This window comes from Tiliqua scincoides, chromosome 3 (assembly GCF_035046505.1).
Source record: "Tiliqua scincoides isolate rTilSci1 chromosome 3, rTilSci1.hap2, whole genome shotgun sequence".
NCBI lineage: Eukaryota > Metazoa > Chordata > Lepidosauria > Squamata > Scincidae > Tiliqua > Tiliqua scincoides.
In genome coordinates this window covers 126,730,184-126,757,049 of record NC_089823.1, presented here as the reverse complement: position 1 = coordinate 126,757,049, position 26,866 = coordinate 126,730,184, and the positions used below count along the sequence as shown (strand labels likewise).

General features: G+C 44.0%; 1 protein-coding gene across 1 annotated transcript in view; it reads right to left on the bottom strand.

Moving 5' to 3' along the window:
* Positions 1 to 7,583: 7,583 nt before the first annotated feature.
* Positions 7,584 to 26,866, bottom strand: part of AKAP11 (A-kinase anchoring protein 11) — a 78,427-nt gene continuing 59,144 nt past the window's right edge. Inside the window, exon 12 of the mRNA XM_066619783.1 lies at positions 7,584 to 9,365. Coding sequence (XP_066475880.1) covers positions 9,345 to 9,365 — 21 coding nt within the window. The 3' untranslated portion in view covers positions 7,584 to 9,344. The remainder of the gene's footprint in view (positions 9,366 to 26,866) is intronic.

Here is a 26,866-nt window from a genome sequence, read left to right as displayed (position 1 = left end):
AGCAATAACTATTTTGCAGATTTTTGTACAACATAAAGATAAACAAAGCTATATATTCCTTGTGCACATCTAAGACCTGGAAAAATGACTCTCTCTTTTGTTACAAATTTATCCAGGGCCAGCATCAGGGGTCAGCATCATCAGGCAAGCCCAGGGCTCCTGACCATCTGCAAGACTAGTACTTTGACCATATCCTTTGTGAGATGGTGAAGTACTGTCATTGACACATTCTCTACAACCCATTGGTCAACATAAGCCATACCATGAACCTCAAGGGGTCCCAGAAAGGAGGAGGCCCATGGAGGGCAATGTGCCAAGGGCCCCCAGAAACCTGGTGTGATTTTATTTGTGATGTCAGATGCAAGTGAGTGGCACAGTATGCAGGTATCTTGTTGTCACGTGTGCTCCCAGAGGCAACTGGGGGGCCCTGTGGGAAACAGGAAGGTGGACTAGATGGGCCCTTTGTCTGTTCCAGAAGGGCTTTTCTTGGGCTCTTATGATGTTGTTCTTTTATTCATCTAGGGTGTTTGTCAATGACAAACAAATACATGTTTGTGATGAGCAAAGGTTAGAAATTGTTTCTTTTTTCTGTTTGTATGAAGTCGATTAGAATTAAAAATACAGGTTTTTCCCCAAAACCATTTAAGTTAAAACAAAGTGCAAGAAGGGCAATTTGATTTGAAATTCCATCCCAAATGGACACTTGCATGAGGAAGAGCATCCCCAAGGTGTATATAAAGACAAGGTCCTAGCATTAAGCGTGGGAACGGAGTTGGAGCTGAATCACTGAGATAAATCATTGCGTTAAAATCATCAAGTTGTATCACTGCTGAATCATGTTGCTGAACTATGTAAAAGATTGCCACAAAGTCTCCTTTGAAAATAAGCCCAGTTTTTGTTAGAATGCATTCAATGCTGCTCTAAGTTCTGGTGGAGTGCCAAGTTACCAGAGGATGAGCCAGATTCGGGTTGAGAATCCAGAAGAGAAGTGTCCCTATTCCCTTAAAGTTTTGTGGAAAGCAGAACTCTGGCAAGCTAGGGACTAGTGACAGTGAAGGAATGACTGGACAGACTGGCATCGGGCACCTTGTGGTTCCAGGCCAGGTACCTATGAGACTACCACTGTCTCATATGTACTTTAAGAGGTGAGCACAAAAGTCTTAGGATGAGATGGCCATTTGTTAGAAGTGGTAAAACAGTTTTGGTTCAGCAGTAATCTTCTGAGATTGTGAAATACTCTCCTTGTGATGACCCTGAACATTACCAGGAAAAAACAGTCAATCATCAAGTGACTTTTCTTGCTTTTCCTCTAGGACAGAGGTGTCAAACTCATTTCATACCAAGGGCCGAACAGCATTCATGGTGCATGCTGAGGGCCGGAAGTGATGTCATTAGGTAGGAAATGATGTCATTACAGGTCACAACCAAAAATAAGCACTTTTACTCACATAGGAACCCATTAGCTACAAATGACAGAAGAGAAAATACACAAATCTTGATCATATTTCAATTTTCATGTGGGCTGTCCTTACAGCAGTAACACCTCAGCACTGCTCAGGAGCTGACAGCCTGAGGGCATGATAAAAAGCTTCTGCAGGCCCGCATCCTGCATCCGCATCCAGCATAGTTGCTGAACTATGTAAAAGATTGCCACAAAGTCTCCTTTGAAAATAAGCCCAGTTTTTGTTAGAATGCACTCAATCCTGCCCTAAATTCTGGAGGAGTGCCAAGTTACCAGAGGATGAGCCAGATTCAGGTTGAGAACCCAGAAGAGAAGTGGCTCCAGGAGCTTTCTTTAAAAAAATATTTAGGGAGGTCCATAATTTTCTATAACCATAAAATCCTGGTAAACCAAAGCTTCATCCTCCCCAGCTTACCTGTTGCCAATTCTCATTGTCATTCTCTAATATTGATCATCCATATCCCTAATTCACCTACGCTGCATAAATTGGACAGATGGGATAAGCAGCTTCTGGCAAGCTAGAGTTGGCCCAAGGGCTGTCAGTTGCTGGCTCCTGACTATCATGTGTCTGAATTGTACCAGCTGAAAAACACTGTTGAATTTTTCCCAGCCTTTTGCAGGGTGCTGGGGAAAGCATGTTGAACTCTGTACTTAACAGAATCTTTTGCCAATTGGTCAAACACTTAGAAGGCACTTCAAATTCGTCACACAAAAACATATGCAGAAAATGATTTCATGTGACAGTACTTTAAATGGGAACAGCAGTATTTGTAAGATGTTTACCATTTTTTTCAGGGGCCTATGAGGCTCATAATATTTGAATTGGCCCTCAAATGGGGAATACTTCATTAGTGGAATGTGGCAACCCACATCATTACTCCAGTGTGTTGCAAGAACTTTATTCCAGAATTATGAACAGATACATTGGACCCAATTCAGGATGTCTCAACTGAGTTCTGCATTGTGTTGCATGCCTCTAGTGAACTCAGCACTGCCATCTTGTGCTATTCTGAGCTAGTGCACATACCTTAGTGACACACCATTTGTGGGCATTTGTTCAAGTGATGCTAAGAATGTATTTTGTATTATAAAGTATTTGCATCCTTTTCTGCCGAATGTACATAAATACATTTTTAAAATTATTATCACAGTTGGCCAGCCCTGACACAGGAAGCACCCTAAGTCCATTGGGCACTTCAGCTTCACCTAGGTCCCATCTGCCTGCTTACCTCTCACTTCTCACTCTGTTGCCTTGTGTTTTGAACCAGAGAAGCAAAGTGGGTCAGAATGAGGAAGGCAGAGGAAATATTGACCCATTCCTGTGTCTCCTGGCTTCCTTTTTCCAGCTCTGCTTTGCCACTTTGTTTCAAAACATAGAGCAAGGCGGAGGAAACAGGCATGCTGGGAGAGGGTCTGCCTTTAGCATCACGGGGGGGGGGAGAGGGGAAGGAGGAGATAGTGGCAGCATCAATCCCGTACAATCCGGCTCGCCCTCTCAGGTCATCAGAGAAGGCCTTTTTACAAGTGCCGCCGCCTAGGGAGGTACGTGGGGCGGCTGCAAGAAATAGGGCCTTCTCAGTAGTGGCACCAACGCTATGGAACTCCCTTCCCCTTGACTTAAGAATGGCTCCCTCTCTTGAGACCTTTCGGCAAGGCCTGAAGACCCTTCTGTTTAAACAGGCCTTCTGAGTTCTTGGCCTTTTAACATTTTTTAACATCTTTTAATATTTTTTTTTACAGGCCTGATTCTTTTATGACTTGCTGCTGCTCTATGCTCTTTTTACCTATTTTTACTCTGACTGCTGTTTTTAGTATGTGTTAATATGTTTTTATTTGTTTTTAAATTGTTTTTAATATGTTGTAAGCCGCCTTGAGTCCCTTCGGGGAGAAAGGCGGGGTAGAAATAAAGTTATTATTATTATTATTATTATTATTATTATTATCAATCCCGTTCCTGTTCCCTGCCTAAGAAGAGAGGTGCCACTGCTACCATCATCTCCACAGCTCCACTGCTTCTAAACCGAAGAAGGACGTGGCCAGCGAGAGTAGCAATGGGGGTGGTGGCAGAATTTCCACAGTTCTTCAAGTGAACACAATGGGACATACAACTGAGTGGACAAGCGTAGGATTGCGCTAACAGTCATATCAAATATAAATTCCAGTCACTGTAGATGTTATATCAGAATTAAAGATGCAGGAAATGAGAAAAATACTGAAAAGCCCATTGTGAAACCCACAGTCAGTATTTGGTGCAATTTTAATCACAAAGTGTATGCACACAAAGGTCTTTTAAGTTCTTATATTGTTATTGCTTCAAAAACGAATGCCTAAGATGTTGTGGAGGGGGAAAGAGGAGAGAAATGAAGATCCAATATGAAATGAACACCCTAATTTAGAACATGAATTTAAATTAAGGTGCGATTTTTACATTTTATAAAAAGTTCTAAAGATTAAAAACTGCAAGTGCATACAATGGAATACGCAGTCATGCTAAATAGTACAGTAATTAAAGCACAGTATGAATTGGAGATTGCAGCAGCGGAGCCAAAGGGATATACCGTAGACATTCAAGTATAAGTCAATCTCACAGATAAGTCAAGCCCAGGCTTTGAGCCAAAATCATAGGATTTTCTATGACCCTCAGATAAGTCAAGGGTGAAACTTAGGGGTGTGTGAATTTATTTGAAAACAACTGACCAGGAATTGTTCTGAGGCTGTGGCAAAAAGCCCAAAAGAAAAAAGGAGCCATTTTACATTCTTTGCCAAACAGGAAGGAAAATGAAGATGCTTATGCAAGTTGTGGGCTTTGTGAGGAGTTCAGTGCTGCACTTCCATAGCTGCAGCCATCATACAGATGACAATTCTCATAAGGGCCTTCACTTCTCTTCCTGTTTGGAGAAGAAGCTAAAATGGCTACTGTTTTTTTCTGTTTGCTTTCTGTTGCTGCCACCGAACAAATACTACACCGTACAAATACCACAAACAGGTGGTAAATAAAATTGCCCCTTTTTTCCTCACCCCCCAGCTTCCTGCTTCTCAGTCCAGTCCCACCCCCACCTCACCAAGCAGCTGCTCCCAGAAGCCTCATCCCATATTGACCCATGTATAAGTTGACCATATTTTCAGGGTTAGTTTTACGGCATAAATTTTTCTATTTATACTCAAGTATATAGGTAATATAAACATATTGCCCATTAGGAAGAGAGGCAGCACTGTGCAGATCAAAGCCCATGGATTGACTGTAGGACATTCTGCTCAATGAGTGTCCACTCTAGATTTTGTGCCTCTTCTCTCACACCCAACCTTAAACAATTTTCCACAAATCAATTACAGCCAGAAATACACATTCTGAAGCATTGGTCCTTCTAGTCCAGGGCTTTGTATTTTGGCTGGCAGTGGCTCTCCATGGTCCCCAGGAAAAGACCTTCCCAGCCCTCCTAGCCAAGAACCTTTATCTGGTGTTAAAAGAAACCAAACCTGAGACCCTGAACTAACAAAAACCTCAGGTTTAGTATTCTGGGTTTTGCACTGATATAGTCATCAATATTTATCTATGGCTCCCCAACTGCAAATACCATAGATACTCGCCTATAAGTCGAACTCACAGATAAGATGAGGGCAGGTTTTGAGCCCAAAATCATGGAATTTGCTATGACCCTCAGATAAGTCCGGGGTTTAACTTAGGGAGGTGTCTGACTATAATTTTGTCTGATTTTACCCGAGGCCAGATCTTGAAAAATAACCTCCCAGTAATTGTTACCTAAGAACTGTACAGTCACTAATTTATTAAAAACACAGTGTATATACATAGTATGTATACATCTATACATACATAGTATGTATACATACATACATACATACATACACTATTTTTAATACTGTTTTTGCTATACTATGTATACAAAACATTTAGTTTTTTGATTTAGTTTAGTTATTTAAACCATTTTAAATAAATGCGCCATTTAGTTATTTGATTTTTCTCTGTAAACCGCTTTGTGAACTTTTAGTTGAAAAGCGGTATATAAATACTGTTAATAATAATAATAACAATAATAACAATAATAATAATAATAATATACATAGTATAGCAAAAACAGTATTAAAAATAGTCTCTAATTTATTAAAAACTATGATCTATCTCATAGATCATAAGATACATTTTTATTCACTAATTTTTAAAGTTGTTTTCTCAACAACCATTTGTAAACACTATCAGAGTAAGGCCACAATCCCATCCACACTTTCCTGGGAGTAAGTCTCATTTTCTTTAATGGGACTTACTTCTGAGTAGACAAGCCTAGGATTGGGCTCTAAGTACACTGGAAACAGCATACCAGAAGACCCATTAATGAAATCCTCCTTTAAAGTGCCTGGTGCCTTAAGCCAAAGGCTCTCCATACAACACACAACTGGGAGTGTGCAATTCAGTTCACAGTAGAGAGACAAGCAACAAGGAATGACTGAGCAAGTGCAGCTGCACATAGTTGCACCTGATTTACTTGGAAATAGACCCTCTGTGGAGGAAGGGCAGCGGCGCCTCTGGGCCTCGTGTGGAGTTCCTGCAGAAGCAAGCATGCTCTCCTAAAAGCTTACTACATAAGCAGCTGTTGCAAGTGCTTCCTAGCTCCTGCCAGCATGCAGCTAAGATCTCTGGCTAAAATACCTGTTGCTGCAGAATAATTCTACTTTAAATTCTACTCTCTGCTTTTCCTGTGTTTTGCATCTCTGCAAGGTCTCCAGGACTCTTCCAGTGAAAAGGACACACACGCACAGGGAGATTGCTTCTCTCTTTCTCACAGATTGCCCCCCCCCATACACAAATGCAGGGACTTTTCCCCTCCAGTCCAACTTCATTGGTGAGGATAGGGGGAAATGAGGTTAGCAAGGAGGTTTGCAAAAGTTTTGCAAAGGAGAGACTGAAGTGTGACTGTATACAGTAAGGGGAGAGGTGGAGAGGAAAGCAAGAGGAGGGAATAGACTAGGAGCCCAATCCTAGGCATGCCTACTCAGAAGCAAGTCCCTTAAGTTAGTGGGGCTTACTCCCATGAAAGTGAGGCTAGGATTGTAGCCTTAACTGTTTTAAGTGCTCTCTCCCTCTCACACACAAACGTTTCCTTTTATAAAAGTTAACTCTTCCTCTCCCCCCCCAGTACAACTTCATCAGTGGTGAATGATTATGGGGAGAGGGGCTAGCAAGCCTCAGCTTCGCAACAGAGAGTTTAAAGTTTGGATTCAATAAGGGGGAGGGGGCAAAAACAAGAAGAGGAGATGGACTTAACCCTTTCAATGCCTTGACAAAAAAAGGTACAGCCTTCTGCAGGCTGCCCCCCCCCTCTCTCTTTAAAAAGATCACTCTCCCCCCTTCCCCACCCTGTCCAACTTCATCTGTGGGGAGATGGGAAGGGGGTTAGGAATTTGGGCTTTCCAATGGAGTGCTTGAAGTTTAAATACAGTGGGAAGGGGGGAACACGAAGGAAAGAGGAGATGGACTCAGCTGTTTCAGATGACTGCTTCTCCCTCGCTAAGATGCCCCCTCCCACACACAGTTCATTGTCTCCTGCTCTGTCTTGGGTGCTGCTCCAGAGATGCCTCTGTGGGCGCTGGTGCTGAGCGAGGGGGGCTGCTGATGGCTACGGTGGCAATTGTCCTGCCCTGTGCTTGGAGCTTCTGCAGCTGGGCAACAGCCTGAAGGAGCATGTGGAGCACACCCGCACCACAGCTGCAGGCAGCTTCGAACACTCAGCAGCAGCCCCAGCCTGCACAGCCTCCCTTCAGCAGAAGATCACTTGCTCCCTCCCTCTCTCTCTCCCACAATAGTGATTGGCTGGCTCACTTGCCTCCCCCCCCCACCCTTGCTGCTTGCCTGCCCCGGAGATAAGGCAGGGCAATGATTCAGGCTGCTTTTCTGGGAAGAAATTTTTGCCTTATAGGCGAGTATCTATGGTAATTTTTGTGACTGGGAGCAAGGATGGGGCTGACCAACTACTACAATTGAGATAAAAACAATTTGATTAAAAAGCAATGCTTCTGAAAAGTAACATTTAATTATAATTATTTTTATTTATGTAGATAAATATGGACTTAATTTTTACTGGTGCGTAAACTTCCAAAGAGAACAGGCAGATGTAGGAGTGATTACACTGTGGAAGATGTTTAATTATGTTGGAAATGTTTCAGCCACAAAATAGGAGAGAGCACAGCCAGGAGAAAACCATCATTAAATAAACAATACAGTATTATGGCAACTGAATACATTACAGACTTGGCTCCATTTTAATATTATTGTTACTAGCACAGAGATTTTCTTCGTATGGAGATTTTTCAGGAAGTGGAATGGATATATTACATATGTGGATGTTTCCAAAACAATGTTCAAAAATCTATGACACAAAAGCATATAGTGCAAAGCTAGAAATTCAGTGTGGGTCTGAGTATTTGCTTACAGTCAGCATGGATGAGCTCTGGAAATTGCAAACAAAATATTATGCCCCTTGAGACTCATATTACTGAAAAGCACATGCACTAAACATTTGTATCAAAACATTATCCCAGCTACATTGACTTTTTGGATTGTAGCCCTTAACCTTTAAGGCAGGGGTGTCCAAACGTTTTGACAGGAGGGCCACATCATCTCTGACACTGTGTCAGGGGCTAGGAAAAAGAATTAATTTACATTTCAAATTTGAATAGATTTACATAAATGATTATATTAGAAGTGGAACTTATATGAATGAATGAGGGTACAAAGCAAGACCAGCCTTTTCTTCACTGCCGCTGCTGCTTCGCAGACGTGAAACAGCCAGCAGTGGATGGAGCCCTTGGCCCACTGCTCACACAAGAAGTCGAACAGTCGCCCTCACACTGAGAGCAGTTGTGTCGGGCCAGTGTGGGCTCCAGCAAGTCTTTGGAGGGCCAGAGGCTCATTGGAGACTGATTGCTCCCTGAGGGCCAGATTGGGAATCCCCAAGGGCTACAAATGGCCTCCAGGCTGGGGTTTGGGCACCCCTGCTTTAAGGGTTATGTGTATTGAATTTCAGACTGATTAAGAATGATTTTTTTTTAAAGCTGAGTGGCACAGAGTATTCTGATTTGAGCCCCTTACAACACCTCTCTTGTCTGAAAGACAACTGTCTACCTTCTTTTTACTTTAACAAAGAAGTACACCAAAAAGAAGAGCAGGAAAAGGGAATGGAAAAGCCCCATTATGCATGCTGGATTTTCTGTACTGCACACACAGAGATGCTCAACTGGGGAAATTAATTTACTTGTAGAAACGGATAATTGATAAAGACAGAAGTAGCAGCTTCAAAGAATTGCCTAGAAACATCAAATATAGTACAATTTTACTACATTTAATGCTATTTTGTTTTCTTCTAAGTAGTTGAAACAACATTCAGCATATTTGGTTATATCCACATATTTGCTTGACTATCTGAAATAAATTATGGTTAAAGATGGCATGAATGATACATTTCCAGCAGTGGCATGGATGGAAAGTGTTTTATGACAGAAGCTATCTGTTCAACCAAAATGCATGGATAGATGCAAAGCATTTGAAAAAGGCCTGAATTTGTTAAGATGACAGGCTTTGAAGATACTCCACCCCCATCTCCAGATCCATTCTTTCATGTGGGAAGAACTGATTTTGTCCACGGAGACTCCCATGTAGTTGGCTTTGTCCTGTGCACCAAGACAAGACTGTAGTATGTGCTGAAAACCTCTATTGCTTCACCCAGGGAAGGACTGAATCATCCCTTTAGTTAAGACTCCATGACAGAAGACAGAGATGTTTTGCTGATAAATTTTGTTGGGAAAAGTTCTGTGGATATACTGTAAGTTAAAGCAGAGATTTGGCTGAAAGCTCCTTCTTCCGATCAACCCATCAACCACTTCTAGTTTGTGTCTAATAATAAAACAGGAGAAGAGGCAGTAAGAAGATTTTGATGAAAAATACTTTGCTTACAGTTTATAAATATGTAATGTACATATTGTTGGTAGTACAGGACCTAGACAACGGGTGTCAAACATATGACCTGCGGACTGGATACGGCCCAAAAAACTCTTTGTGATAATTGGGCTCCCCCAGCGGTGCCATCTTCTTCACCTCCCAGCTGCTGATCCCTCGGCAGATGCCCTTGGCAGAAGTGCTGCTGAAAAGGTGCCAACATTTGCAGGAAGGCAAAGAAGCAGCCCCACCCTCAGCTTTCACAACCTGAGCATGCTTGCTCTTTTCTTTCTTGTTGCAGAGCAAGCCAGGAAGAAGGAGAGTGGAGCAGCAGGAAGAGAACAGAGAGACTAGAAGGGAGGAGAATGGTGTGGGAATGATCAAAGAAAGGCAGCAGATAGTGTGCGGAAGGAGTACGGTCAAGAATGACAGAGGGGAAAAGAGAAAGGAAAGACCTTGCACAGACAATACAGAGGCAACCATTTCAGCAGAGGGAGGAGGAGATAGCCAGAAGCATATGCCCTAGGACAGGGGTCGGCAACCTTAAACATTCAAAGAGCCAATTGGACCCGTTTTCCAGAGAAAAGAAAACCTTGGGAGCCACAAAACCCTTTTGACATCTAAAATAAAGATAACACTGCATATATAGTTTTTTTTTTACCTTTATGCTACGTATAAAAAAAACTATAGTGTGTTGCATTTTTTAATCCCACCAGACACCCCTCAAGCACCACTGGTGGTACCACTGGGTATACTGGTGCAGAAACCCAGGAAGGCTGCATGTTCTGATCACTGTCCCAACCACGACTTGGTGCCTGTTTATGGCAGGTGCTGCCTCAGAAAGCACAGCCTTTGGACCACCCAGGCACACAGACGCCCCTGCCAAGGGCACTCACATGCAGTGGCGTAGCTGGAGGGGGGCGCAGCACTCAGCCTGGAGGGGAGGTGGGCGAGCTGTTGCAGGCAGACCTCGAACGCCCCGTCGAGGATCCCGCCTGAAGGGGCCTGAGCGCCGCACTCCGCGGGCGCTGGGCTGGAAGGAGAGGAGAGGCTCTTCTTGCCCATGGAGGCTGCCCTTGTCCCCGCTGCTCTCTGCCTCTCCCCTGCTGCCTCTGGCTGTGGCCCAGGTGGGGCAGCATCCCTCGGCCAGTGATGGGGGCAGTTCTGCTGGACACGCATCTCTGGTCTGCAGCCCAACCGAGCGGAGGATGGGGGTCCCGGAGGGAGTCCTGCCGCTGCCCCTCTGCCTCCTGGCGCTCCTCGAACTGCCCAGCGCTGCCCCCATCACAGGTGAGGGCGGAGGGTTGGGGACAGCAGGTTGGAGCTGTGCGGGGCAGCCTGAAGCAGGGGGGGTGCTTGGGCGGGTGCTGGGGGTCCTTCCTCAGATCGTCCCCCGCACACACACGTGTGCGGGGGTAGGGGAGCCTCTTCTGCGGGGGGGGCTGCGACGTCGCTGTCCCGTGCTGGCGGCTTTGCAAGCGACCGAGCGCCCAGCCCCATGCATGTCTACACAGAAGTAAGTTCCATTGGAGTCAGTGAGGCTTACTCCCAGGAAAGTGCATATAGGATTGGGCTGTGAGAGCCCAGTCCCATGCCTGTCTACTCAGAAGTAAGTCCCATTGGAGTCAATGGGGATTGTAATCAATGGAACTTACTCCCAGGAAAATGCAGATAGGATTGCAACCCCAGCGGCCAGGATTGCCGCCAACCTCTCCGCCTCAGGCTGCGATCCTGCACACTTTCCTGGGAGTAAGCCCTTTGGAACACAGTGGGACTTCCTTCTGAGTAGACCCACACAGGCTGGTGCCCTCCTTCTCCTGAGAGAGGAGTTCTGCTGGGCTGGGCAAGTCCTCGAGGCTCCGTGGCAATCAGTGGAGGGAGGGGGGATGCCACGGCCGGGGCAGGGAGTGACGAGCCACCCTCCAGCTGGGCTCTCCGCCCGTCCCTCCCCACCTGCGAGTCTCTTCCGTCTGAGGCGCTTCTCCTTCGCTGCACGGGCTCTCCGCCTCCACAAAATGGCCGTGATCCAGGAACAGCGAGTGCCGTCACTTTCACCCGGACTCTAGAGCCGCAGCAGAGGGCTGAAAGAGCCGCTTGCGGCTCTAGAGCCACGGGTTGCCGACCCCAGCCCTAGGACAAAAAGCTGGGGGAAAGCTAAGGATCAGAAAAGCTGGAAGGAATTTGTGGAGAATGAAACTGGGATGGGAGGAGCATCACAATGGACACAAAAGGAGAGAACATGCCAGAAGTTGGCACATGAGTGGGAAATGGAAAGAGTACAGGCCAACCAGTGGCAGGAGAAAAGGAAAGCCTAAGGAGAGAGTGGAAGATGGAAGGGGGAAAGCCAGAAAGAGGATGGAGTTGTTGCCTAAAGTGCTCTGCCAGGACTTGGCGGCTGAGATCTGGGAGCCCCAGCCAACTATCCCCAGCAAAGAAGGAATGGTGTCTGGACCCAGGGGGATAGAAACAGAAGAGAATCACACAGAACAGTGGGGAGAAAAGTATGGAAATGATGGGAAGTGAATCTAAATTACTAGATATTTCCAATACTGGAAGTTCAAAAAATGTGTCGGCTTCATGGTGTATCATGAACTTGATTTGCTGGTACAGCAATTGAAGAAACCTTCTCACCACAACAAAATCAGTGGAGGGAAAAGCAGAGGAGGATTCACATTGATTTTAGTGGAAATTTGGATGGGCTGTTAGGCAAAAATAATAATTTCCACAGTTGCTGTGGTAAGGACACATGCCACTTTCTGTTATTCTTTTTCCATTTCAAGGGAAGTTTTTTTTTTTTAAAAAGGGCAATATCCCTGACTTTTTGCCACAAAGCAAGAGGGTTCCTGTGCTGTTTTTTTTCTAATTCCAATCCTGCCCTGCCTGATTTCCTCTCTCCTCCATGCTCAGCCCTCTTTCCATCCCAGGTCTTCCTTTAAGCACTCATGGAATTTCTCAAGTGACCACAGCTGATGAGAGACGGTTGACCTCCTCACTCTCAGCATGTGGACAATCATACATGATGAGATTCAGGCAGGCACTCAGCAAAGCTGGAAATGCAGGATGCAGGACTGCTGTTGCCACACCGTTTCATTAAACAAGAGAGTTGATCACGGGCTACAGGAGGCCCCTGTTGAATGGCCGCCATGGGGTAAACTGCATACTTATTTATTTGTTCAAGTTATTTAGAATGCCAAAAGCTCTGAGGTCTTTGTCAAAACACTTAAGCAATGGTCAGCCTGGTTCCCGAAATTTGTGCCTGTGCTAAGATTGATGGAGGAGGCGTTTCAGGAATTTGGTTTAAAAAAAAACAACACTCTGTGACTGTGTCGGCACTCACAGTTAGTAAAGTTACGATATACGAGTATATATTTATAGATAGATAGATAGATAGATAGATAGATAGATAGATAGATAGATAGATAGATAGATAGATAGATAGTTCTCTCTCTCTCTCTCTCTCTATCTATAGATATCTATAGTTATATATCTATATCGATATCGATATTGATATTGATATAGATAGATAGATAGATCTAAACTGCTTGCTCATTTTCTCTCTCTCTCCACCTGCTGAGTCGTTGTTGGGGGACAGGACACACATGACACTTTTCCTGGACATGAAGCAGAAACAATGACAATTTTCCTATAGCTTGTTGTTGGCAACCTTCAGTCTCGGAAGACTATGGTGTCACGCTCTGAATGGTGGTTCTGGAACAGAGTGTCCTCTCCAGTGCGCAAAGCCTGGGTAAAGTAGGTATGGAGGATAGGCTGTTACCCATGCAGCAAATCCCCCCTCTCCACGTCGCTGAAATGGTCCAATGGAAAGGCAGAGGCCAACACGGTTGGTTCCAGCGGCGTCGCAGGAGTTGCCAGAACGTGACTGTGTTCAGCCATGAACTGCCTCAGGGACTCCGGCTCCGGATTTTGCCTCAAGGTTGACTCCTGAAGCCTTTTCCATAACTGGATGTAGCCACAAGGCAGTGGAGGTTTGGGATCAGAGTTTTCCTTCTCTCTTTCCTTTCTTCCTATAGCTATTGACTTGCTAGGTAGTAAGAAAATATTTTGGAGGCTGTAACTTAGAAATCCAAACTGGATGTATTTTAAATGTTTTGTTTTTTAGGAAATAATTTTAATAGAAATCTCATCATATGCAGATAAATAATACTCTACATTTACTTAGCACTTTCCAGTTGTTCAAAGGATTTCAAGTATCTCAGTAATTTCTAAAGCAGTGGTTCTCACACATTTAGCACTGGGACCACTTTTTAGATTGAGAATCTGTCAAACCCACTGGAAGTGATGTCATAACCAGAAGTGACATCATCAAGCAGGAAAACTTTTAGCAATCCTAGGCTGCAATCCTACCCATACTTACTCAGGAATAAGTCCCATTGCCTAGGCTGCAATCCTACCCATACTTACTCAGGAATAAGTCCCATTGACTGTCATTGTTAAAAGCATATACATAGTAGCCTGTTAATAGTACAGCTCTGTAATGCTTCCCAAATGCAGTCACAGACCATGGTAGCATCAAGTCTAATATATTAAAAATAAATTATTGACATGAATGGGGACCCACCTGAAATTGGCTCACAACCCACCTAGTGGGTTCCAACCCACAGTTTGAAAAACACTGTTCTAAAGTAACATATTAAGGTAGATCCAGGGCCTCTGAGAGGAATTTTGTCAGGGGCACAATGTTTCTTTTGGGCCCCTTTTCCTTCTCCATTGGCTCATCATTTCCTATGATCATTGGCTCATAATTTTCACAAATTATAATACATAAAACTATGTAGGCCTGCACAAAATGTGCCAATCTTCACATAATACATGCAAACATTTTCCAAGATCCCAGGAAACTGCCGGCTCCCCTCCTTTGGCTCCCAAGCCAAATGTACCTCCTGCACCCCCTCTCAAGGGCCCTGCTGAGAACAGAAAATGTAAGATCCCAGGAAATTTACAAGCCCCCTCCTTTGGCTCCTAAGCTCCATTTTTGACCCTGAACCCAGGTACAATTTACCCCTGCATTCCCCTCTCATGGGCTTTGGGTATATCAGTATGATCCCCATATTGCTGTTGTGGGAGCTGAGAGAGCGGCTTATTTAAGGCCATAAATTCACAGCAGAGGCAAGATTTAAATCAGGAACATTAAATCAGGACTTGATTCAGATTGAGAATTTTTAGCCACTGTGCTATACTAATTCCTCAGTCTGATTTGTGCATTATTTTAGGCTGGTGCCCCTCAACTGCAGACATGTTTGGGAACATCATTATCGACCAACTTGACCAGCAAGCATTACCAGTGGAAACAGTTGCCACTCCTTATTCCGTGTTACCTAATATAGTAAAAATGGTAATACCTCTTCAACAACTCCCCAAATTCTCCATCCCTATTCTTCAGCCTGCTACTAAGACAATATACATTGCTCGAGGTGGAGGTGGAGGGGTAGCAAATGCACACAGGTCCAGAGGCTTTGTGGATCACCCTAGAAGGCAATATCAAGTCTAAGTGATAAAATGTCAGAAAACTGAGTTAGGACCTGAATGGGATTAAGGTCTTTGACATTCCTATTTTATAAGTTTGGATTAATCTTCAAATGCTAATAATTCTCACAAAAGAAAGAAAACAATGGACAGTTTTTCAACAGTACAGTTTCAAGCTTAAAAAGTTCTCTGCAGTTTGCAAAAAAAATTAAACAGCATCTAATAGAGCACTGTCTGGTTTGGATGAGTTAAACCCCAAAAGGTGTGGTAGTCTCTGGAAACTTTGGGTGACTCAGTGGAGAATAGCTAGCTTCAAATTAAAAGATCAACCCACACAACAGTTTCCATCCATCTTCCATAATTCTTCATCTGAGAATTTAAATTTAATTTGATGGAACAATTAATATCCATGCATAGTAATGTCAGCATTGTTTTCCTGTGGGGGTTTTTTCATGCTAGGGAACAATTCAGTCTTATCCTTTCTGCAATTGCACAACTTTGTGCATATGGTGAGGGAACTACAGTACACAGTACAGTGCAGAAGGGGACAGGAAGGGTGTGAAGGAGGACTGCCTCATTTTCTTCTGTTTTAATGTTTATTATTTCAAATGCCATTAACAACCGTCAAGCCAAAATAGGCACTCAAAGCTGTCAAAAACAACTCAAAAAGTTTGGTATGTAAAACAGAATCCGCATTATAGTAAAACACACTGTTGTAAATTGTTTCTTGTCTATTCCCTTTCCCTTATCAGAGGCCATGTTATTCCCGTGCCCCGGGCAGTTTCGGATTGGGCTGCCAGTCAACTCTTAGATTGGCAGTGGGATCCAGAAATGCTGGTGTTAGAATTTCAGTTCAACCAATTCACTATTAATTCCCAGTTAAATACTGCAATTTTAAATGGGGGACATACTTTTCACATACAATTTACGCTTCTAATGAGATAATGAGACTTCAGTTACTTAGGCTCCAATCCTATGCATACCACCAGCTGGCAGTGTGCCTCTTGCACTGGCACTGACTGGCATAAAGCAGTCAGCACTAATTGTGAAAGGCGCTCCAACAGCATGCCACTTAGCATAGTGTTGGCAGTGGCAGAAGGAAGGCCTGCTCCTTTCCACCACCCCAGTGTTTCTCCTACCACTCACTGAAGTGAGCTGAAGTGAGCAGGAGAGGAAGAGGTGCAGGATGATGGATCAGGGGCAGGGGATGAATGAATCAGGCCTCGAAGAGGGGCAGGATTGGCTGTGCCAGCACCAATGATATCCAGTCCCCCTTACCAGAACCAGTCCTGCAGCGTGGGTCCATGCCTTGCACCAGCTGTTAAACTAGCGCAGATCCAGGTAGACCATTCGAGCTATTACGGCTTGCCCCTGGGGTTGCCTCATCCAGAGGAGACCTCAGCAACTGCCCCCTCCATAGGACGTCGCGGTTGCCATTCTGGCATTGCTGCATTGGCAGGGGGGAAATGAATAGGATCTGGCTGTTATCTCACTATTACTAGTCATCTTGCAAATTCAACAATTCTGAACAAAATGATTTGCTTGACTAGCTGCATATATCTCATTCAAATTATGTTCCTTTACCCCCTTCAGATTCTGTCTTATAATTAATCAGTATCGTTAAATTAAAATTCTTCTTCAGGTTTCCAATTTTAATTAAAGACACATTCAATTGTCTTTGTTGTAAAATGTTCCAGTAATTTTAGTTAATCTAAGTAATTAGTCTATTACATGTTATACAATCGCATGCTCCCCCTTAAAGTCCATTAGTTAACATATAAACACATATGTAGGAAGTGCGTGGAGTGGGTGTGCTTCTAGATTTTTTCCTTTTTGCATTATTCCCTATAAATTTACTCAAAACCTATGGCAGCTGTGACATTGGCATAACGTTTTCTAGCATCAGGGGGAATGTCCATCATCTGGAGTAATGTTGTGATATGTTGTACATCTACTCTTCCTTATCACACCCACATCACTCCCATATTACACTCCAATCTCTTCTATTTTGGTCTCTCTGCCAGCTGAGTTGCACTGGCATCAAAACACCATCAGTGGTGACACTAGGGAGTTGCGGGGGGGGGGGGTGCAGGCCACACTGGATGATGCGCAAAGGGGGGGTGATACACAAAGGGGGGGTGACACCACTACTGACCAAAATCGCTGAAGTCCTAGTTTGTAGGAATGATACCATCATGTTATAAATCAATCAATGTGTAATTTCATGCAGAATGCAATGAAACAAACTGCGTTGAAATATATGTATTCTATCAAAAGGTACAGCCAAAAAACCAGTGGGAGTGGGGGTGTGGCGATGATACATCACCATGCCCACCACCTAGGGTATTGCCCCGCCCACTGCATGAAGGAAGTCCATCATGGGGGTGATGCGCTGGCCTCCCGCACCAGGAGACGCGAACCCTAGTGGTGCCACTGCTAGAATTCAGGTACAGCTAAACTGTCATGATAATTGACAGGTTGGTAACAGCTGCCTCATGGAACACTCCTGCCCACAGAATGTTGTGTCACTCTCTGCAGCTCCTGCAGCTGATGTTGCTTTTATTTCTAACACAGACCGTATTTCTTGCTCAATTGGAGAAAATCGCAAGGGAGCTGGGGATCAGCCTAATTGCCAATACGCTCCCTCCCCTTATAGTAGTGGCCAGAGGTGTAACTTGGGTGGTCCCTGCAAGGCGAGTGCTCTGAGAGCTATGTGAGGGGGGCACATGAATTCCCCAGGTTCTATTCAGTCACCTCCGCATTCTCCCCGGAGCATGGGGTGCTGCTGGTTTTGCACATGCTGTTCCTTTGCTTGTGGAGACTCCCAGCCTTCACAGGCAAAGGAAAAGGGGCGTGCAAAGGTTCAGCAGTGAGCACCCCACCCTCTGGGGAAAGCCCAGAAGTGACTACCTTTCACCCAAGTCACTTCCAGGTTATCCCCAGAGGGTGGGGCACGGCTGGCTTCATGTACTCCGCCCTCTGGGAAGAACCTGGAAGTGATGCACAGTGGCACATGGCATTGGCATTTCACTGGGTGCCCAGCAAGTACATTATGCCTCTGGTGGTGGCTGCAGATTTCTTACATTCTTAGTGGACCAGCAGAAACAGTAGCAACAACCAACGTTTTCTAGCTGGTGGAGGCTGCCAACATGTTTTCTTCCCCACACCAACAACAAGGAGTAGAGCTCAGCCATCCAGTAGCTGCCAGGTCAGCCCTATCCTGTGCAGGGAGCCATGGCAGGTCCTGGAAGATTGCGAATGCTGCAGGGAACTGGCACTCTGCCTTTTCTTCCTTCCTTCTTGGGGTTAGGAGTTTAAGGGTTAGCTCAATCAAGGAGGGAACATAGAACGGAGTCCACAGTAAATGTGGCTGCTTCCATAAGCCTTACTGTCTACTTAGGCTATTCCTGGAAGCTTGAGAGTCAAGTGGGAGGTCTGGTGGGAGGCTTGACAGCTACACAGCTTCCAACAGAATGTCAGTTAGGGTGGGAAAGAAAGCCTTTGTCAACACACATCCTTCCCATACTCCCCCGGAGTTAATTTGTCTCAACAAATCATACTACCCCATTACTTAACATTACTCCATTACTTACATACTTAAAATGAAATGTTCATGTATGACTCCCTCAGGAGGCAGGTACGCTGAAATTATGAAAGCTCAGCAGTCCAAAAGGTTAGTCTATTTAAAGAGAAGATTGCGCGCAGCACATTCCATTGTTACCTAGTCTACTGGATAAGCCAAGTTAAATCCAGGAGCTCTTAGGAAATTCAATAAGCAACAAGCATTGCAAAATGATATACAGTCATTTGCATTGAAGTTAATTTGATAAATGGGACTATATTGGCATAAGTCCACATATTAGTTAATCTGTGCCTTGCACTACATTTCTATTAGCTGAAACAAGTCATAAACTGCTGCTAGAATATGAAATATTAACTCCCCCCCCCCCCCCCCGCTTTTCACCTTGGAAAAATGGAGAAGGTAATATGATGCTGCAGTTTAATAAACAAAAGGGGACATCCAAGGAACAAAATGAAGTCACAAGTTCTGTAAGGGCAAAATCAGGAGAGCTATTCAGGGGAACTGGGGCTGAAAAGCAGGGGTTTCATCATAGCAGGAAGGATTTCGTTTATCATGTGTTGAAATAAAATGCACAAACAGGACGTTAAGTGATTTAGGAAATTCCTCTTCATCTCTAGCCTCAATGTACTTCTCTGCAGTTTAAAGCCATTGAAATATTTGTTCTATCAAAAGTTATTGCCGAAAAACCAGTGGGGTGGAGCAATGGTACATCACCATGCCCACCATCCAGGGTGTTGCCCCACCCACTGCAGGGGAGGAGGTCCACCATATGACACCACTGCCCTTGGGTGTAGTGTTACCAAAAGGGCTGTTTTATTTAGGGGAATTATTACGCTGCCCTTATTGTAAGCTTAGGGTCTTAGGCTGGATAACAAGATGGCGTAATGCAGAGAAATTCCCTTTTGCTTAAAGAAGAGGCTGACGGAAAGACAACTTTCAATAAAAGATTATAGTTTTATTACAAAAGCACAAAGGTAAACATAATGCACATGAAGAAATGATAAGTGTATGTTTCTTGGTCCTAATACTTGAATCCAGTGTACCTAGCTTTCATGGTGGTTGCGTGTAAAGAGTATTTGGTGCATCTGAGGAAATTAGAAAAAGGAAAGATTGTAGAGAAGGATTTTAGGGGTCCCTGATCTGCCAAGACCAGCTGCTAACTAAAGATGGGGAGAGAAGGGGAGAGAAAGGGGGGGGAGAAGGGAAAGAGTTCCAGTCACAAGATAGTTACCTGTCCTGTAGAGCAGTTGGATGGGGGGGGAGAGTCCTGCGAAGAGGACCCTCTGACACAACACAGATGTGCTGGTCCTTGGAGAGAGAGCCAGAGAGAGCATGTGAGAGGAAGCCCTCTCTTAAAAAGAGGTTTGCAGACAGTGCTGGTAGCTTCATTACTACCACACAGCAGGGAAAACATTGAAAGGATCAGGATGTCAAAATTCAATGGGGTCAATGGCTGGCTTCCTAGATGGAGGAACTTACACAATACAGTGAATCAGCAACACAAGAAGGCAGTTCAAGTTTGCATACAGTACTTAAGCAGTGATTGGATTAGGAGACACTTTTGCCTTAAACAGTGATTGGGTTAAAACAATACAATGAATACAGTAATGTCGGAGACACTTAAGCAATGATTTACGATGCCAGACTTCCTCCCATAATGTGTGACCATAGGGAGGTGGTGGTTGTGTAACCATGAGCTTGTGACTTTACTTGATTGTGGCCTGAGTGCTGGAAGAAGTTTAGCCTGCATGATATTTTAGTCCATAGTAACATAACCAGATATAGAGAAAATCACAACTAAAAGGCAAAAGGGGATTTTCACGTAACAGTAGTTCATCTGTTCCTGGAGACTTGCATTCATTAAATTAACTTAGTATTTTCTTTACTATCTCTTTACCTTGCCTGAGTCATTGTGCCCTCAGTTCCTCATTAGTGCAACTGTTAGATTGTACTTCTTTCCCCTTGTGGAACAATAAAGAAACTAAATAAGTACTGAGCAGATCAGCCTTTTCTCCATCATCTATTTCCACTTCCACATCTTCACATGCAACAAGCCTACAGCTTCCTTGACTTCTTCTTTTGGACATAACCAAAATAAGCCCTTTTTGTTGTTTTTGGCATCCTTTGCTAACCTCAGGTCATTCTGTGCTTTAGCCTTCTTGACATCATCCCTGAAGGTGTGGGCCATATTTGTGGATTGTTCCTTTGTTAACTGATCCTCCTTGCACTTCTTGTACATGTCCCTCTTGCTTCTCAGTTTGTTTAGAAAGCTCTTTGTACAGTCGCACTGGTTTCCTTAGTGTTTTCCTACTTTTCTTCTCATGGAACCTGTTTGCAATTGTGCACTCATTTTTCAAAATATCTCCTTTCAAAATATCCCAACCATCTTTTGACCATTTTCTCCTTCATCAGGTCCAATCTAGCCATTTCTAATCTAATGAAATGGAGTATAACTTGTTTGTTCTCTGAGCTTTCCTGAAATCCAGTTAATATCTGACTATACTTAGTTTTTCTTTCGCTTGATACCAAGAATTCCAAGGTGTTGCAATTGCAACACAATAAATTGCAGGAATTTATTGGGTCTCCCATTCTTGGCTGAGTTAGACTTTCAGTAGAAGTCTAAATCAGGACAGTCTCTCATTACTGCTATGGTTCACCTCTTGGAAAACTTGATAATTTGTTTTAGGACAGCAGCATTTGTGACTTCTGTTTGACCTAGTGGACTAGTTGACCTAGTGGACTATTGTAGACTGCCATTCTTGTCTCCTTTTATTCTTATCCAGGTGCTTTCTGTTGGGCTTCCATGATGAGATCCCTGGATTTCTGCATAGGTGTATGCATTTTGCTTTTACATTTAATGCAGCTTTCCATCTTTTTTGGTTGTGTCTGTTCCTTTTGAACAAGTCACATCCTTCTGGTTCTATTTGCAAGCGGAATGAGAAGAAAAGGAAAGAAAATGAATTTTATTCCCCCCCCCCCCATTTAGGTCAGCCCTCCTCTTGGTAGATCTAGTGTTAATTGATTGGGAAAAGACGGGCTCTTCTCCTGAGCTCTTGCACAGAAAGGCAGTCTATCATTGCCACCTGCGCCTCTTTAGTCTGGGCTGAGCAGCATCATGAAAGAAGTGGTGACACCAGATAGAACAGATCTTTCCCTTCACCTTCACGGTGCTTGGCTTGGCATGGAGGCTTTCACTGTAAAGTTGGCACAGAGGTGGAAGGAGCCTTTCACTATGACCACAGTGTGGCTGTGGGAAGGGCTCCTTACCATGCCCACCTGTGTTCCGCCTAAAAAAAAAATTGCGATGAAGTTGAAGTTGTAGTGAAATTTTCTCCATCAGTGTAGGTCTTTCCATGGCAGCCATTGCTGAAAGGTGGGAAACAGAAAGGTGGGTCTGGTCTGTACTGAGCTTCTTCCTTATCATCTGCACAGTCCTTCCAATCTCTTGATCCCACTGCAGTGCAACCAAGAAACACTGAATATCTGTGCATCCAGTTCTTTATCCTCCCTCCCCATATGTCCAGTGAACATAAAGCCATAACCATGACCTACTACCTAGGTCAAAGTTATCTATCTCGGCTATTTAGCCTAAACATAAACAAGTATTCTGCTCACCACAGAAGCAGATAAACTGGAGCCCAAACCAATAATTATCAAAATGAACTCATTCCTCCAGAATGTCCTAAGGTGAGAGGGTTTGTTTATATTTGCAAAACATCCTTACATAATTGAAAGGCTTTTTTTTACCCCCCCCCCCCTTCTTTTTATTTTATAGGAAATGAACCGGATGTTGTGAAAAGTGATTGTCCACACAACAACATTCAGCTGGACTGCAGCCCTGCTTCGTGGTGAGGTGCCAGATGAACTGAATACCACACAGTGGAAGATGAGGGTGACATGAGGCTTCCAGGCACCACACAGATAGTGTTTTGGTGGTTAAGACAGCAGTGAAGAGCCACCTCTGTCATTATCTCTCAGTGCTGTGCAACTTTCGAAGACCCAAGATTGCCTCGTGAGGTAACCACATTTGTGAGGTTAAAAACCGACGCTGGAAACTGTTGTTTCTTGAACATAAACCTCTGACAAACCTATTTATTCTGTTTAGGTTTGGCATTTAGAAGCAATATGGTATCCATATTCTCATGTCATAACCATCTGTATGGTTGTTCTGTTTTTGCCAACCACACAAGAGTATATGTGGATCACGATTCTTCCAGCACTATGTATGAATAGGTAGAGCTTGTGCCTGCTATGTAATGCTTGCTGGGAAGCGGGGCTGGGGGGGACTGCATTCAACACTGTAATAAAGGGAAGAAAAGCCCACTCAGGTAGTGGGGGGCTACCAAGGTCATCTTGTCAAGGCCACAGACCTGGAACCTATTCCTGCTGGGGAGGTGTAGAGAGCGAGAGAGCGCGCGCGCGCGAGAGAGAGAGCTGTGCACTGGCTGCAGCTGAAGCAACCCTGGGGTACAATTGGTCTCTTTGGGGATGTGACACAGGATTAGCAGCTACGCTATCTATTGAATGAGTGTATTTCATATAGTATCCTACTATGTTCTGCTTCTTTATTCATAAATAAAACAATTGTCCTCCTGTTAACAGGGCAATGAGGCATGTTTTAAGGTGATGCTCTTCTTATGCTGAAGAGAGGGAGAACAACTGTCCCTGTTCATCCCAGCCCTTTTCCAGCAGCTGGTTGCTAGTGTCTCTTTTGCATCTTTTGTTAGATTGTGAACCATTTTGGGTCAGGGAACCATTTATTTATTTATTTACAGTCCATTCTGACTAAAGTCCTGCACTGCAATGCAGTGGCACCAGTGTAGCCTCCGCTGCATCCAGTATGGGAGGAGAGGCTGCTGGTGGACTCCCTGAGGAGACATTTGTCCCCTTGCCCCAGAAAAACCCCAGCAGCTGCTATAGGGCTACTTGGGCTCGCATCAGCAAAATCATTGGCACAGTTTAAGCAACCCCGTATCAGGAAATCAGGTCTGGGAGGGGGAATAGTATACAGCGCTAGCCACTGCTACCATTCCTTCCCCCTTTCAGTCTACATTCGTCCCATCCCTCCCTTCCTCTCGTCCCTTTACACCCCTTCCCTGCCTTCATTCCCCCACCCCTCCAACGACCCATGGAGAGCCTATCTGCTCTGGTGGGCACAGGCTTTTGACTGGTGCTGGCAGGCCTTTTCGCCAGTTCTATGAGCCTCCGCCCTGCCACAACATGACTTATGAAACATTCGTGACAGTAGTCGCGCTTATCCAGCTGGTGCAAGGCTGGACAGGACTGCGCTGTTAAATTGCTTTATGCACTTTTTTTGTTGAAAAGCATTATATAAATATTCTTAATAATAAATTTTACTTGATTTTTTTTTTCTCACAGCTAGACTCAAGCTAACACTGCAGTGTAAAGATAACCTCTCTCTCTAGAGCAGCCATTTTCAACCACTGTGCCATGGTACGCTGGTGTGCCGCGAATAGTCCCCAGGTGTGCTGCGGGAGTTTGGTGGAGAGTCATTTATTAATAGGACCATTGGGGATATGAGCCCCCCACCAACAGCAAGGTGTGCCTTGTCAATTGTCCAAAAACTGATGGTGTGCCTTGACAATTTTAGTACCTTGTTAGTGTGCCATGAGATGAAAAAGGTTGAAAATCACTGCTCTAGAGCAGGGGTGTCCAAAGTTTTTGGCAGGAGGGCCACATCAGTTCTCTGACACTATGTTGGGGGCTGGGGAAAAAAAGAATTAATTTACATTTAAAATTTGAATAAGTTTACATATGTTTACATAAATTAATATATTAACGATGAACTTATATGAATGAATGAAGGTCTTACAATAGCTCAGGGCCTATAAAAGGCCTTGCACAAAGCAAGGCTGGCCTTTCCTTTGCTGCCGCTACTGCATCACAGACGTGAAACAGCAAGCAGTGGAGGTAGCCCTTATCCCACAGCTCACACAAGAGGTCAATCAGTCACCCTCAAGCTGAGAGCAGTTGCGTCGAGCCTGTGCGGGCTCCAACAAATCTCTGGAGGGCCAGAGGCTCATTGGAGACTGGGGGCTCCCTGAGGGCCGCATTGAGAGGCCTCGAGGGCCGCAAGTGGCCCCAGGGCCGGGGTTTGGGCAACCCCTGCTCTAGAGTCTAGACAATGGGATTGAAAGAGTATGGCACACTGTATTAGCAGAGAAACTAACTCATAAAATACGCCTATCTAGAAAACAGAGCAAACCAGAGGCATTTTAGGAAAACTTGGAACCATTTTTTTTCTTACATGAGTAAACATTCATGTCTCCTGAAACTTTCCATGCCACACCAGTATTTTGGAAAGATTTGTTTGGTTAGGATTGGTGTAATATTATGTGATGTCCTGAATTGCCTCTTGTATTTGCTTGTCTGTTTCTACTTCTGTATTTTCACTGAACTTGTCTCCCATTTTTATGTTATTTTGTCAAAGTTAAAATGTCAATTTAAAAAAAAACTAAACAGCTCTGAACAAAATGTGTTGTTGGGCAGGAGGTCTGGTCTAGAGGGTAGAGCCTCCGTCTGCCTGAAGGTCCACAAGGTCGCCAGTTCAAGGCCACCAGCACCGTGCAACCTTGAAGCAGCTGACAAGCTGAAGCCAAGCTATTCCATCTGCTCTGAGTGTGGGAGGATGGAGGCCAGAATGTGAAGCCAGATCGGAATGAAACACCTGAATGTAGTTGCTCTTGAAAGAAAGAACCTTCTTTCAAATTGTAAAAATCCCTATTTAATAAGGAATTTAAATAAAAGCCTGCCTATGTAAACCACCTTGAATAAAGTCTTGAATAAAGACCAAGAAAGGCGGTATATAAATACCTGTTTATTATTATTATTATTATTATTATTATTATTATTATTATTATTATTATTGTGGTAGTGCTCTTGAACTTTTCACCACTAGGGAAGTAGGTGTGGAAATAACAATAGCAATGTGAATTTGGATATCCTCGGTCCAAAGCCACCAAGGGAGCAATGTGGAAAATTTCACCCTCACTTTCCCTGTCCATAAAATTGGAATTATAACTTGCCTTCAATGATTAAGGAAAGGCAATCACAAAGGGTCAGGGACCCCTCCTTTCCTCTGCCAGAAGACATTCTATGGGGCCTTGTGTGCCTAGTAGCAGATGAATAGCAGAACATGGAGCACTGAGTTTACTTACTAGGGAGGATGTGGTACATTAGTACCTCAGTTTTAAAAACTGAACTTCAGGTATAGAACTCCAGTTTTGTTTGCTTTTTGGGAAATAAGTGTACCGACATTGCAGAAATCGAATAGAATTTACATGCTTAGGAATTCTGTTCAGGGATCCCTAGAGAACTCCTTAAACTGGTTACAATTGATATTGTCCTGGTTTCCAATCCAATTACGTACAAACATCACTTATGCTTGAATTTCAAGGAGCACTAGCATTATACCTCCATTTTACATTCCACTGGGGGGGAAAAAAAACTAAAAGATTTATGGAGGAGGTGGTTATGTAAACATTTGTACTATCTCTCATGGCCAAAGATTCTTGTATGATGCAATCAAGCAGAACACCAGAATTTCTTCTGAAGAAATTCTTACTTAAACTCACTAAAGTATTAGCACAAAATATTTTTATCACCACTGACAATTTGAAGTGCAAGATATCTAGGCAGGGAATAGTGGCTGTCCCTGGGATATGAGAGAGAGAGAGATCCCACAGGGTGCAGGGAAAACAACAGTATCAATCAGAAACAAATCTGGGCCCCAAAACCTCTGGTTTTGTGCTCAAATCTTAGAGATGGCTCAAGTGTTTTATCACAACTGCCACTACAGAAAAAAGTATTTGCTATTGCATTAACAGAAAAAAAAAATATGCGTGCAAGAAGAGGAAGATAAAAGACCTTTCCGTGTTGAGAAAGCTTCATGCTATTTTTTTTTTGTCACTACATTTGAAAGAAGGTAACAAATTACCAAACTGGTACACCAACCAATTTCATTGAACAATGCATGTGGAAAGCCCAAAAGGAAACACCAGGCACCAAGAGGGATTGTAACAAAATGTTGCATCTCCCCAACCCTGATGCCCACCTCCAGCAGCTAAAGGATCAAGGTGGCCAAGTCTCTCCTCCTGTGTTCAGCTGCTGCCCCCCCCCACTCCCAATGAACACCTCAACACTCTTTGTTTGCTGTGGGGGTGACCAACAAGCATGCTCAATCTGGCTCACACTGGGTTTGTTTTTCCTTTTCAAAACTGTAGAGTCCCCTGACTATGTGGGCGGTCCTGTTTTGCACAGACCACCTCTATTACAGCCTAAACACAAATTTGGAGGAGGAACACCATATGTTTCAAACTTTTAGCAAAAAGTCTGCTAAAATTGGAAGGGGTTGCTAATGCACCTGAAAAAT